This window comes from Macaca mulatta, chromosome 16 (genome assembly GCF_049350105.2).
Source record: "Macaca mulatta isolate MMU2019108-1 chromosome 16, T2T-MMU8v2.0, whole genome shotgun sequence".
NCBI lineage: Eukaryota > Metazoa > Chordata > Mammalia > Primates > Cercopithecidae > Macaca > Macaca mulatta.
Window position 1 is genome coordinate 90,899,979 of NC_133421.1, and position 15,584 is coordinate 90,915,562.

Genomic DNA, 15,584 nt, shown 5'->3' on the forward strand with positions numbered 1-15,584 from the left:
CTGAGGGTGGTGACACAACACACACCACACCACACACCACACACATACATTACATACACCACATAACACGCCACACACCACATACCATACACACAACACCACACACCATACACACAACACACCACACACACATACACACCACACACACACCACACACACCACACATACACTACATACACCACGTAACATGCCGTACACCACACACCACACACACAACACACCACACACCATACACACATACACACACCACACACATACACACCACACACCACACACATACATTACATACACCACATAACACGCCACACACCACACACCATACACACAACACACCACACACACATACACACCACACACACACCACACACACCACACATACACTACATACACCACGTAACATGCCGTACACCACACACCACACACACCACACACACATACACACACCACACACATACACACCACACACACCATACACACCACACACACACCACACACCACACACCATACACACATACACCATACACACACCACACACATACACACCACACACACCATACACACCACACACACACCATACACACCACACACACCACACACACCACACATACACTACATACACCACGTAACATGCCGTACACCACACACCACACACACAACACACCACACACCATACACACCACACACATACACACCACACACACCATACACACCACACACACACCATACACACCACACACACCACACACACCACACACATACACTACATACACCACGTAACATGCCGTACACCACACACACAACACACCACACACCATACACACATACACACCACACACCACACACATACATTACATACACCACATAACACGCCACACACCACACACCATACACACAACACCACACACCATACACACACACCACACACCACACACATACATTACATACACCACATAACACGCCACACACCACACACCATACACACAACACCACACACCATACACACAACACACCACACACACCATACACACCACACACACCACACACACCACACACATACACTACATACACCACGTAACATGCCGCATACCACACACCACACACACAACACACCACACACCATACACACATACACACACCACACACATACACACCACACACACCATACACACCACACACACACCATACACACCACACACACCACATAACACATGTAACACACCACATACACCACACACACCACACACATACACTACATACACCATGTAACACGCACATCACACACACATACACACACCACACACATACACACACACCACACACTACATAACACACACCACACACCATACACACCACACACACACCATACACACCACACACACACCATACACACCACACACACCATACACACCACACACTCATACACACACCACATACCACACACCATACACACCACACACATGACATAACACACACCACACACCATACACACCACACACCATACACACCACACACACCACACACAACACACCACACACACACACCCCATACACACCACACACACCACATACCATACACACCACACACACACCATATAACACACCACACACCATACACACCACACACACACCATATAACACACCACACACCATACACACCACACACACACCATATAACACACCACACACCATACACACCACACACACACCATATAACACACCACACACCATACACACCGCACACACACCATATAACACACCACACACCATACACACCACACACACACCATACACACCACACACACCACACACCACACACACAACATACACACCACACACACATACACACACCATACACACCACACACACCACATACCACACACCATACACACCACACACACATAACACACATACCACACACACATACCACACACACCACACACTATACCACATGACACACCACACACCACACACATGTCCACTACACACCATACACACCACACACCACACACACCACACACCACATACACACACTACACATACACCACACACTACATACCATACACACCACATACACACACACATCTCATACCACACACACCACACACTACACACAGACCACACACATACCACATACCACATACACCATACCACACACACACCACACACACACCACACACCACATATACACACTACACACACACCACACACCAACTATACACACCACACACACACCACACACCACATACTATACACAACACATACACACCACACAGACACACCACACACAGACCACACACATACCACATACTACATACACCACACACATGCACCACACATGCACCGCAAACCATATACACCACACACATACCACACACACAGACACCACACATACCACATAACACACACACCACACACACCACATCCCATACACACCACACACCACACACACACCACACATAGACCACACACATGCCCCATACCACCACATACACCACACCACACACAAACCACACACCACAAACCACACATGCCACACACACCATGGACACCACACATACCACACACACCACCACATAACACACAAACCACACACACCCACCCCCACACACACACCATACACCACACACACCACACACCCCATACATAAACACACACCACACCCCATACATACACACACACCACACATGCACCACTCACAAACCACATACCCCACACCCACACACCACACTCACACCACACACCCACACACCCACACACCACACAACCCCCAACACACACCACACTCACAGCACACACCCACACACCACACACACACACCCACACACACACCAGCTGTCCTTGGCAGTCCCTTGCTTGGTGGGACTCCATGAAGCCAGTTCCTGAGTTGAGAGTGGCTCCTGGAGGCTGTGCTGGACGCAGCGTGGTGGCCGCTGTTCTTGGTCTTCCCAGGAAGGGGCCACCCAGGGCCGCTGGTGGCCCAGAACTCAGCCTTCATTAGATCCACGGCCCACGGGAGCACCCTGCTTGCTTGGGGACAATGCCTGGTGGGAGGTGGTGCCAGGGCCTCGCCTACCACTCTGGGCTACAGGATGTCCCCCCTGGAGGCTGCTGGCCACCACCGGCTCCACTCCCCACAACACCCCCACTGGGGCCATTGAGGCAGCTCCTCCCCAGCCTGCTGCTTTGGAGGCCACGAGAGACAGCGGCAGAGTTTAAGTGGGCAAAGGTGGGAACAGGGGCTCAAAGTGTGGGGGGTTCAGAAGGGTCACAGTGCTGCCCTCTCTCGCAAATGACAGCTTTTGACATTCAGAGGGCAGGTGGGAAGGGTTTCAGCGGAGCCCTCAGGCAGGGTCTCAGAAGCCGCAGGGACAGCCAGGAGGAAGGGAGGGATGCGTGCAGGAAAGTGTCTGCCTCGGGCCTCCCACCCCATGCGAGAGGAGGCCTGGGACACAAAGCTGGCCCGTGAGGTCACTCCAGGCCTCGCTAGCCAGCAAGGGCCCGGGACCCAGGAGGCTGGAGGAAGGGCAGAGCAGAGGCAAGGAGGAGAAGGCTGGGGGGCACCTAAGGTCCCCAGAGGGGGCCAGGGTTATCCAAGGGCTTTGGGGGTTACCTGGGGGAGCCGCTCCGAGGCTGGCTGACCTGTGTGGTGCTGTTGGATCTTCTAAGGTTGTTGATGGCCCGGGAGCCCCCAGGCCCTGTGGCCTCCTGCGAAAAGGGAGAAAACAGTTAATTAAGCAGCAAATGCTCACTCACCAGTTCGCTCAGCCTCCGCCTGCTTTGGAGAAACGCAGTCAGAGAACAGAGGGGTGGCCCTAGGGGTATAGGTGGCCCAGGTGGCCCCAAAGGCAGTGGGTGGTCAGAGGGGCAGGAGTGCTAGACAGCAGGGCAGCGGGAGGGGGGCTGAGGCCTGACCTCTAAGAGCCTCCCCGGCCCCGCATCAAGCAGGAGCCCTTCACCCCTGGCAAAGGGAGGGCGGGAAGGGAGCTGCTCACTGTCACCGCTGTCACCCACCAGCTCCCAGGAACCGCGAGCTCCCACCTTCCGTGGATGAGAAGAGAACCCCTAGGGACCCTTCAGCCCACGGTCTCCTCCGTCAGCAGGGAGGGCACCCGGAGCGACTCTGTGGGGTCACGATGAGGACTAAGGAGACGCAACCGCAACCAAGCGCTATAGGACCCGGGAGTGAGTGCAGCCAACGGCTCGATGGTTCCAGGTCCGTGGAAAGGGGCGGAGGGGCACAGGGGACGAAGGGAAGGCTGCGCAGCAGACGCTAAGCGAGGATCAGAGCACTCGGAGAAGCAGCACTTGGGGAAGCGGCGCTCGAGGAAGTGGCACTCGGGGGTACCTTACGCTACGCTCCCTGACTTTCCCGTAGGCTTAAAAACCCTCCAAATCGGCTGGATGTGGTAGCTCACGCCTGTAATCCCAGCACTTTGGGAGGCCGGGGTGGGTGGATTACGAGGTCAAGAGATGGAGACTGTCAGGTGCAGTGGTTCACGCCTGTAATCCCAGCACTTTGGGAGGCTGAGGCAGGTGGATCACGAGGTCAGGGGTTCGAGACCATCCTGGCTAACACAGTGAAACTCCATCTCTACTAAAAATACAAAAATTAGCTGGGCGTGGTGGCGGGCGCCTGTAGTCCCAGCTACTCAGCAGGCTGAGGCAGGGGAATTGCTTAAACCTGAGAGGCAGAGGTTGCAGTGAGCTGAGATCGCACCACGACACTTCAGCCTGGAGACAGAGCGAGACTCTGTCAGAAAACAAAACAAAACGAAAAATACAAAAACCCTCCAAATCACACATTTCGGGGGAAAGGGCTCACAGTCCAGTGGGAAACGGCCTGGGGAACACCACCAGATGCCACTGGATGCCACAGCCACCAGTGACATCGATCCTGGCCAGGTGCCCATGCCACCACAGGGTGGGACCTCGGGGCTCCAGTTTCCCAGGAAAAGAGACCTATGAACTTTCAGATTTATTTTTAAATCTGAATCCTTAAGCTGAAAACAACCCAACCAAAAAAAGACCAAAAAAAAAAAAAAGCTCCAGGGAAGCAGCCACACACGGATCCCACCACAGAAGCAGCCACACACGGATCCCACCACGCAAGCAGCCACACACGGATCCCACCACGCAAGCAGCCACACACGGATCCCACCACGCAAGCAGCCACACACGGATCCCACCAGGGAAGCAGCCACACACGGATCCCACCACGCAAGCAGCCACACACGGATCCCACCAGGGAAGCAGCCACACACGGATCCCACCACGGAAGCAGCCACACACGGATCCCACCACGGAAGCAGCCACACACGGATCCCACCACGGAAGCAGCCACACACGGATCCCACCACGGAAGCAGCCACACACGGATCCCACCACGAAAGCAGCCACACACAGATCCCACCAGGACACCCAATCATTTGTTACGGGCATTTCCTGGTCAGGAAACCGTGGTCTAAAATAGCTGAACAGCAAGGGCAGGCAGGGAGCCCAGCTCGGCGGCAGCAGAGCCCGTTAAAGGAAGCCAGGCAGAGGCCGCTGTGAGGTCTCGGGGTGGAAATCCCACGAGCACGTGGGCGCCACCACTCTTTCAAGGCTTGGTCACACCTTCCAGACCAGGCTACAGACTGACTATCGGGGAGCAAGCTAACGCCCAACAAAAGACGCAGCCCGCCGCCTTGTTCTCCACACCGGGGCTGCAGAGGCCCCGTGCAATTCCTCATTCAATCCCTGCTGGGCTGTGCTCCCGGAGTCCAAAGCTGGGCGCTGGAAAGGTGTTCGGGAGGTCAGAAGGCAGGGTGCGGGGAGCACAATAGCAGGAGAGGAAGGGCCCCATGGAGGCTTCCATCCTTCTGGGAAAAACAAGATGCCTTCTGGGAAGCCTGAGCAGCGCCCATCGGACAGCAGGTGCCCAAAAAAGGGACCCTGAAAAGGGGACAGTGAAGAGAGGACTGACCAGGTGCTGAGCACAGGCTTGGTGAGCTGGAGGCTGCTGGAGGGGCTGAGAGAGGCAGAAGGGGCAGCGGGCAGAAGCCACCCACGAGACAGGGCCTGCAAGCCCTCCACCCCTGGGAGACGGACTCCAAGCCCCGGGAATGCTCCATCTGAAGAAAGTGTCTTTGTTTACCAGGGGCCTTGGGCCAGCCTGAGGGTCTAAATATGTGATTTGTGGCCAGGTGTGGTGGCTCACGCCTACAATCCCAACACTTTAGGAGGCCAAGGCGGGTGAATGACTTGATCCCAGTAGTTCAAGCCCAGCCTGGGCAACATGGTGAAATCCCATCTCTACAAAAAATTAAAAAATTAGCCAGACATGGTGGCGTGTACCTGTAGTCCCAGCTACTCAGGAAGCTGAGGTGGGAGGATCACTTGAACCCAGGAGTTAAAGGCTGGAGTGAGCTATGATAGTGTCACTGCACTCCAACCTGGGCAACACAGTGACACCCTGTCTCTGAAAGAAAAAAAAGAAAAAAAAAAAACTGGGTGCGGTGGCTCATGCCTGTAATCCCAGCACTTTGGGAGGCCGAGGTGGGTGGATCACGAGGTTAGGAGATTGAGACCATCCTGGCTAATACGGTGAAACCCCGTCTCTACTAAAAATACAAAAATTAGCCGGGCGCGGTGGCAGGTGCCTGCAGTCCCAGCTACTCAGGAGGCTGAGGCAGGAAAATGGTGTGAACCCGGGAGGCGGAGCTTGCAGTGAGCCAAGATCGCACCACTGCACTCCAGCCTGGGCGACAGAGCGAGACTCCGTCTCAAAAAAAAAAAAAAAAAGAAAGAAAAGAAAGAAAAGAAAGAAAAGAAAGAAAAGAAAGAAAAGAAAGAAAGAAAGAAAGAAAGAAAGAAAGAAAGAAAGAAAGAAAGAAAGATAGATTAGCAAAGAACATGGACAAGTCATAGAAAAGGAAATATGGAAATATACATGGCTCTTAAGTCAAGCCTGCAATCCCAGCACTTTGGGAGGCCAAGACGGGTGGATCACGAGGTCAGGAGATCGAGACCATCCTGGCTAACACGGTGAAACCCCGTCTCTACTAAAAATACAAAAAACTAGCCAGGCGAGGTGGTGGGCGCCTGTAGTGCCAGCTACTTGGGAGGCTGAGGCAGGAGAATGGCGTAAACCCGGGAGTCTGAGCTTGCAGTGAGCTGAGATCCGGCCACTGCACTCCAGCCTGGGTGACAGAGTGAGACTCCGTCTCAAAAAAAAAAAAAAACCATGAAAAGATGTGTCTGGGTGCAGTGGCTCATGCCTGTAATCCTAGCACTTTGAGAGGCCAAGGTGGGCAGATAATCTGAGGTTGGGAGTTCGAGACCAGCCTGGCCACCATGGTGAAACCTCGTCTCTACTAAAAAAAAAAAAAAAAAAATACAAAAGTTAGCCGGGCATGGTGGCACACACCTGTAATCCCAGCTACTCAGGAGGCTGAGGCAGGAGAATCGCTTGAACTGGGAGGCGGAGGTTGCAGTAAGCCAAGGTTGCGCTACTGCACTCCAGTCTGGACAACAGAGCAAGACTCCATCTCAAAAAAAAAAGAAAAAGAAAATAAAAGATGTTCAGCCTCACTCACAGGAGATGGTAAGTTAGAAATACAATCAGAGGTGGAGGGCGAGGTGCTGTCCGAGTAGCCCTGGGCAGGAGTGGGGCCCGTCAGCCTAGAGGCAGAGGAGCTGTCCCGAGTAGCCCTGGGCAGGAGTGGAGCCCGTGCAGAGGGGCTGTCCCAGAGCATGGCACAGCACTGGTGGTGTTCTTCCCATGGGGTTTGGGTTATTCACTGTGACAGCACCTTACACACCTTACACACACACGGGAGCTAAACCAGGGACAGCAGACGATGGGGCCGCATCCTCACTGCTGGAGGGGAGGTTACAATTAGCAAGTGCGGGGGAGCAAGAGGCTCCACTAGAGGTAGAGACATCAGTATGACCCAGGACACCAATGGTTACTATGTATAGACAGTGTGTAGATTACACACCCGCTGACATACACTACACGCTTCCTTGCTCTGTTGGCTGAGAAGACCAGAAACAGCCCAGTAGTGACGAGCACACCCGGCTCCCAGACCTTGGCCTTCTAAGACCACTCTCCAAGAAAAAGAACCGGGGCTTCTTGCAGAAATGGCTGATTCTAGGACTGGACAAGGAAAGAGACAAGATGAGGCTGGAGCAGTTTATAGGGCCAGAAATAAGGACGTGCTCACAAGACAAAGTGATGGGCAATGACACAGGGATGCAAGAGCCACCTGAAGTTCCCAGTGGCCAAAGCTGCGACAATGAGAGCAACAAAATAAGCCAACTAGTATTGAATAATAACTCGAAGTGTAAATAAATATCCATGAGTCCACTATAATAAATGATTGAAAAAATTAATAAGTGGGGCCAGGTGCGGTGGCTCACAACTGTAATCCCAGCACTTTGGGAGGCTGAGGCAGGCAGATCACTTGAGGTCAGGAGTTTGAGACCAGCCTGGACAACATGGTGAAACCCCCATCTCTACTAAAATACAAAAATTAGCCAGGTGTGGTGGCGTGCACCTGTAGTCCCAGGTACTCAGGAGGCTGAGACAGGAAAATCGCTTGAACCCAGGAGGCAGAGGTTGCAGTGAGCCGAGATTATGCCACTGCACTCCAGCCTGGGCAACAGAGTGAGACGTTGTCTCAAATAAAAAAAAAAAAAATTACAAATGAGGGTGAACAGACAAATCTCCTGTGTAGAAGAATTCCAAATAACTTGTATAGATGCTCTTCTCTAAAGGAGGGCGAGCGAAACTCCCCACCCCTTCCGTGTGGGCTCAGCAAAGCGACTTCCTGCCAGAGAACACAGGGGACGGGCCACTTCACAGGGAAGCCTGACCCTCCACCTCGGCCAGGGGACCAAGGCCAGCAGCACCACCAGTGAGAGGTCACAGGGACAATGTGGACCGCAGACAGGATGGGGTGAGAAGAGCACTTTACCTCTGTGGTCTTCCTCCTAAAACCACCCCATGGTCTGATCACGAGAAAAGTATCAGGCAAGTCCAACAGGGGCCATTCTGTAAAATCCCTGACCAGCTCTCCCCAAAACTCGAAGGTCATTAAAAACAAGGAGAGTCTGAGAAACTCACAGCCCAAACGAGCCTGAGACCCACAGCCTAAAAATCATGTGGGATCGGGGTTGTGCTGAGCCGCGCTCGGGGAACGGTGTGGACCGTCTGCTGGGACTCCGGCCCTCCGTCCGCTCAGCCCTGTGGCCCCGCGCACCTACTGCCATGGAGACGCGGCCTCGTCTCGGGGCCACCTGTTTGCTGGGCTTCAGTTTCCTGCTCCTCGTCATCTCCTCTGATGGACATAATGGGCTTGGAAAGGGTTTTGGAGATCATATTCATTGGAGGACACTGGAAGATGGGAAGAAAGAAGCAGCTGCCAGTGGACTGCCCCTGATGGTGATTATTCATAAATCCTGGTGTGGAGCTTGCAAAGCTCTAAAGCCCAAATTTGCAGAATCTACAGAAATTTCAGAACTCTCCCATAATTTTGTTATGGTAAATCTTGAGGATGAAGAGGAACCCAAAGATGAAGATTTCAGCCCAGACGGGGGTTATATTCCACGAATCCTTTTTCTGGATCCCAGTGGCAAGGTGCATCCTGAAATCATCAATGAGAATGGAAACCCCAGCTACAAGTATTTCTACATCAGTGCCGAGCAAGTTGTTCAGGGGATGAAGGAAGCTCAGGAAAGGCTGACGGGTGATGCCTTCAGAAAGAAACATCTTGAAGATGAATTGTAACATGAATGTGCCCCTTCTTTCATCAGAGTTAGTGTTCTGGAAGGAATGCAGCAGGGGAGGGAATATTGAGGAATCATCTAGAACAATTAAGCCGACCAGGAAACCTCATTCCTGCCTACACTGGAAGGAGTGCTCTCACTGTGGAAGAGTTCTGCTAACACAAGCTGGTCTGCATGTTTGTGGATCCAGCAGAGAGCGGCAGACTTTCTTCTCTTTTTCCCTCTCACCTAAATGTCAATTTGTCATTGAATGTAAAAAATGAAACCTTCTGACACAAAACTTGAGCCACTTGGAGGTTTACTCCTCGCACTTAAGTATTTGAGTATTTTCCCATTTCCTCCCACTTTACTCACCTTAGTGGTGAAAGAAGACTAGTAGCATCTTTTCTACAATGTTAAAATTGCAGAAATAGCTTATCATTAAACAACAACAACAACAACAACAAATTCTAAGTGTAAATCAGTAATTCTACCCCCTATCAAGGGGGTAGCCTGCTTTTTCCCTTTTTCCTTCTGGGAATAATTGTGGGCTGCTTCGCAAATTTCTACAACCCCTTTCCTTTTCTCACGCTTGGGTTTCCCTGTTTGCACATATGCGTGTGCAGGACTGGCTGTGTGCTTGGACTCTGCTCCAGGTGGAAGCATGTTTTCCCTTGTTACTGTTGGAGAAACTCAAACCTTCAAGCCCTACATGTAGCCATTTTGTCAAGTCATCAACTGTATTTTTGTACTGGCATTAACAAAAAAAGAGATAAAATATTGTTCCATTAAACTTTAATAAAACTTTAAAAGGAAAAAAAAAAATCATGTGGGATCCTGGGACAGAAAAGGACAACGGGTAAAAACTGCAAAAATACAAATAAAGTGTGGACTTTAGTCAGTGATTTATCAATAATGACTTGTCGGCCGGGCGCGGTGGCTCAAGCCTGTAATCCCAGCACTTTGGGAGGCCGAGACGGGCGGATCACGAGGTCGGGAGATCGAGACCATCCTGGCTAACACGGTGAAACCCCGTCTCTACTAAAAAAATACAAAAAACTAGCCGGGCGAGGTGGTGGGCGCCTGTAGTCCCAGCTACTCGGGAGGCTGAGGCAGGAGAATGGCGTGAACCCGGGAGGCGGAGCTTGCAGTGAGCTGAGATCCGGCCACTGCACTCCAGCCTGGGCGACAGAGCGAGACTCCGTCTCAAAAAAAAAAAAAAAAAAAAATGACTTGTCAATTGTACACATGTCCCATCATAATGTAAGATATTCAAATAGCGGAGACTGGGTGGGGTATAGGGGAACACCCTGCACTTTCCAAGTTTTCTATACATTTAAAATTATACTAACATAAAAGCTTTATTTTTAAAAATTGCAGTCACGCCAGTGGCTCACGCCTGTAATCCCAGCACTTTGGGAGGCCGAGGCGGGCGGATCACTTGAGGTCAGGAGTTTGAGACCAGCCTGGCCAACATAGTGAAATCCTGTCTCTACTAAAAATACAAAAATTAGCTGGGCATGGTGGTGCACGCCTGTAATCCCAGCTACTCTGGGGACTGAAGCAGGAGAATTGCTTGAATCCGGGAGACGGAGATTGCTGTGAGCCGAGATCGCACCATTGCACTCCAGCCTGGGGTACAAGAGTGAAACTTCATCTCAAAAAAGAAAAAGAAAAAAACAAAATAAAAAGTAAAAAGTAAAAAACTAAAAAGTAGTACAGTCAGATATCTTTTGTTACATATTGAACCTGTAAAGACCAAAAAGTGTGCTGCACGTGTGCCAGGCAGAGCACGAGGGAGCAGGCACCGTGGCACCCTGTGACGCAAGTGTGACTTGGGGCAACGATCTTTATGGAGAGGAACTTGGCAATGCTTATCAAAAAAAATTTTGTTTTGAGACGGAGTCTCGCTCTGTCACCCAGGCTGGAGTGCAGTGGCGCGACCATAGCTCACTACAGCCTCAAACTTTCTGGGCTCAAGCCATCCTCCTGCCCCAGCCTCCCATGTCGCTGGGACTACAGGCATGCACCACCACACTCTGCTAATTTTTTGATCTTTTTGAAGAGACAGGGGTCTCACTATGTTGCCCAGGCTGGTCTCAAACTCCTGGCCTCAAGTGATCCTCTCATCTCAGCCATGCAAAGTGCTGGGATTACAGATATTGGCCACCACTCCCAGCCCCCTTTCAAATTTATTTAATTTATTTATTTATTTTTGAAATGGAGTCTCGCTGTCACCCAGGCTAGAGTGTGGTGGTGCGATCTTGGCTCACTGCAACCTCCAGCTTCCGGGTTCGATCAGTTCTCATGCCTCAGCCTCCCGTGTAGCTGGGATCACAGGCGCCCACCACCACGTCTGGCTAATTTTTTATTTTTAGTACAGACGAGGTTTCACCATGTTAGCCAGGCTGGTCTCAAACTCCTGACCTCAAGCGATCTGCCCGCCTTGGCCTCCCAAAGTGCTGGGATTACAGGCATGAGCCACCGCACCTGGTCCCCTTTCAAAATTTGAAATGGACTTATGCTCTGACCCAATAATTATCCTTTAGGATTTATTCTGCAGGCATATTGACATGTATGCAAAATGGCACAGACACAAGGGTATTTGCTGCGCCACTCTTGGTACTATGACAAGGAAAATCCAGAGGACCGCTGGGTGACGTTCTGGTGCATCATCTGATGAACTGTTGTCAGCTGCCACAAAACAACGTAAAGAAAGCGGGAGCAGGGCCGGGTGCAGTGGCCCACGCCCGTAATCCCAGCACTTTGGGAGGCCGAGGTGGGAGGATTACTTCAGCCCAGGGGTTGAGGACCAGCAACCTAATGAGACTCCTGTCCCTACAAAAAGATTAAAAATTAGTAGGCCAGGTGCAGTGGCTCATACCTGTAATCCCAGCACTTTGGGAGGCTGAGGTGGGAGGATCACCTAAGGTCAGGAGTTCAAGACCAGCCTGACCAACATGGCAAAACTCCATCTCTACTAAAAATACAAAATTAGCCAGGCATGGTGGCGCACGCCTGTAATCCCAGCTACTTGGGAATCTGAGGGTGGAGAATCCCTTGAACTCGGGAGGCGGAGGCTGCAGCGAGACGAGATCTCACCAATGCACTCCAGCCTGGACAAAAAGAGCAAGTCTGTCTCAAAAAAAAAAAAAAAGACATTGAAAAATGAGCTGGGCAGGGTGGTGAGCACCTGTAATCCATGCTGCTCAGGATGCTGAGGTGAGAGGATCACTTGTGTCCAGGAGGTGGAGGCTGCAGTAAGCTGTGGTTGCCCCACTGCACTCCAGCCTGGGCGACAGAGCAAGCCCGTCTTAAAAAGAAAAAAAAAAGAGAATGCAGGAGCCCCATGCAGCTGACTGATACGGCACTTGTTCCAATATATCTCCAGCATCACTGATGCCTGTGTGCCCAGAGCACGGGTGGGTGCAGGAGAAGCGGAACGGTGGCCGCCTACGAGAGGCCCGCAAGATCAGGCAGGACAGGCTCGCTGCTCAATGAGCTCCCTTTTCCCAAACGGTGCGTGTGAATGACCTATTCAAAAAACACAGGTCGGAGTTTTGAAATCATCCCACCGATGGCACCAGTCATTGCATCAGGGCCATGGATTACGGGGGCCCTTCATCTTGTCTCGATTTTCCTGGGGACCGTTTCACAGCCTCCAAGAGGGATGTCAGGGGAGGGGCAAAGGGGCTTCCGCTCACTGACGGACACCACGGTGCAAAGGCCACTCAAGCTCAGATGGTAAATCCAGTCACGGGCCAAAAACCCTAAACTCCACCTGCAAGAAGGAGGGGGCATCATTGCCCAGGGAGGGGCAAGCGGCCCCCATGGCCGGGACACGTGTGCAGTGATGTCTGTTCCCCAGTGAGCTTGTGCTCTTGGGATTTAAAGATCTCTTTTCTTTACGGGGAAGGGAACCAGAGAGAATAATGATCTAGGGGGCTAGAGGATCAGGTGGGCATACAGCTCGAGCAAGGATGAGGGACCCTCTACAGTCTGGCACCGACATTTCTTGAGCCAGAAGACTGGCAGGAACTGCAGTTACATCCTGGATGGGGAATCCCAGGACAGCAGGCCCTGGACCCAGGAAGATCTTTAGAGACAAGGGGTAAAGTGGAAACCCCAGGCCAATGGCCACTGAGAAGGTCTCCGAGCCAGGGGACAGCACCCTACCCCACCCCCAAACACCAGGAGGAAGAGAATCGCGTGCCGCCTGGTACAGGTGTGATGCCATGCCTGGCCAAAACAAACGCTCTCCAGGAATCCCAATGAGACTGAGTCGTAGCAGGGCAGGTGGCCGAGAGGACGGGGACCGGGCACAACAGAAACCCCCGAGGCCACGTCACACACTGGCGGGGGGTCCCTCTTCCACCAGCAGTTCCTGAGCTCCCACCATGTGCCCGACAGAAGGCAGACAGGCATGCAGGGGTGGGGCGTCTTGGATCGAGCGAGGGGCTCAAAGAATTGAAGTGAACAGCTGGAACATTCCATGAACGAGGGGACTGTCAGCAGTCGCCACTCAACACTGCAGGAGCGGGCGATGGTGCCAGCCCAGGAAAGGAGGGATCAATATGATTAGTGCTCGCTGTGGCTTTGAACCTCTATTCAGCAACAGTACAATTCTCAGCAGAAAGGCTGGGAGTGTGGTTAGGTGCCCGGGTCGGCCGTGGATAGAGCCTGTCCATGCCACCGAATGACCATCTACTAGAAAACCCGGAAACTTTTACAACACTGTCTCCACACAACAACAGAGCTGCGATTTCTTTCTTTCTTTCTTTCTTTTTTTTGAGACAGAGTCTGGCTCTTTGGCCCAGGCTGGAGTGCAGTGGCGTGATCTCGGCTCACTGCAGCCTCCGCCTCCCAGGTTCAAGCAACTCTCCTGTCTCAGTCTCCCGAGTAGCTGGGATTAAGGGTGCACGCCACCACGCCCAGCTAATTTGTGTATTTTCAGTAGAGACAGGGTTTCACCATTTTTTTTTTTTTTTTGAGACGGAGTCTTGCTCTGTCCCCCAGGCTGGAGTGCAGTTGCGCGATCTTGGCTCACTGCAAGCTCTGCCTCCTGGGTTCACGCCATTCTCCTGCCTCAGCCTCCCGAGTAGCTGGGACTACAGGCGCCCGCCACCTCGCCCGGCTAGTTTTTTGTATTTTTAGTAGAGACGGGGTTTCACCGTGTTAGCCAGGATGGTCTCGATCTCCTGACCTTGTGATCCGCCCGCCTCAGCCTCCCAAAGTGCTGGGATTACAGGCTTGAGCCACCGCGCCCGGAAGGGTTTCACCATTTTGGCCAGGCTGGTCTCAAACTCCTGACCTCAGGTGATCTGCCCGCCTCAGCCTCCCAAAGTGCTGGGATCACAGGCGTGAGTCACCGCGCCCGGCCCAGATCTGCCATTTCAAGTGCGTCTTCCTTGCCCCAGGTGCCATGAACCTAGGGCTTGAGAAACGGAGGGGCCAAGGCAGGTGGGTGAGGGGGTCAGTGATGCAGAAGCAGGGATGCGGACAGGAGAGGCAGAGGGCTCAGAGATGGCTCTAGCCCAAGCTGGTTACCCCTCTGCTAAAACAGTGCAGCACACTTTTATTTTTACAGCTTGTCTGTAAATGTCTAGAGACGCACCAAATCTTGAGACAACCTGCTGGCCACACTGACACATCAGGACATCCTGGGTCCCCGCCCTGCCGGCCCCAGCCTTTGGGAACCTACTTGGTCCAAGGGCCGGCTACTGGCCCAGTTGCCCTTACCCTGGAACTCGGCTAGGCATCTGGCGGGCCCCACGCTGCCCACCTCTAGCTTAGGGCAGACACAGGAATAACTTTTTCAAGGAGGGGAAGGTCCAAGCC

The 15,584-nt window shown here is 52.5% G+C and overlaps 1 protein-coding gene and 1 pseudogene across 25 annotated transcripts in view; one reads left to right on the plus strand and one right to left on the minus strand.

Annotated features, from left to right (window-relative positions):
* CEP131 (centrosomal protein 131) overlaps window positions 1-15,584 on the minus strand; it is a 38,630-nt gene that overhangs the window by 18,967 nt on the left and 4,079 nt on the right. For 23 of the 25 annotated variants that reach the window (XR_013407457.1, XM_077973227.1, XM_077973222.1 and 20 more), the window contains exon 3: window positions 3,610-3,704. Coding sequence is in view for 24 of the 25 variants with exons in the window: in XM_077973227.1 (XP_077829353.1) it covers window positions 3,610-3,704 (95 nt within the window). In the remaining variant the exon portion in view is untranslated. The remainder of the gene's footprint in view (window positions 1-3,609; window positions 3,705-15,584) is intronic. The other 2 variants (XM_077973224.1, XM_028836909.2) reach the window with 1 other exon arrangement.
* LOC713426 (thioredoxin domain-containing protein 12) lies at window positions 9,158-10,571 on the plus strand (annotated as a pseudogene).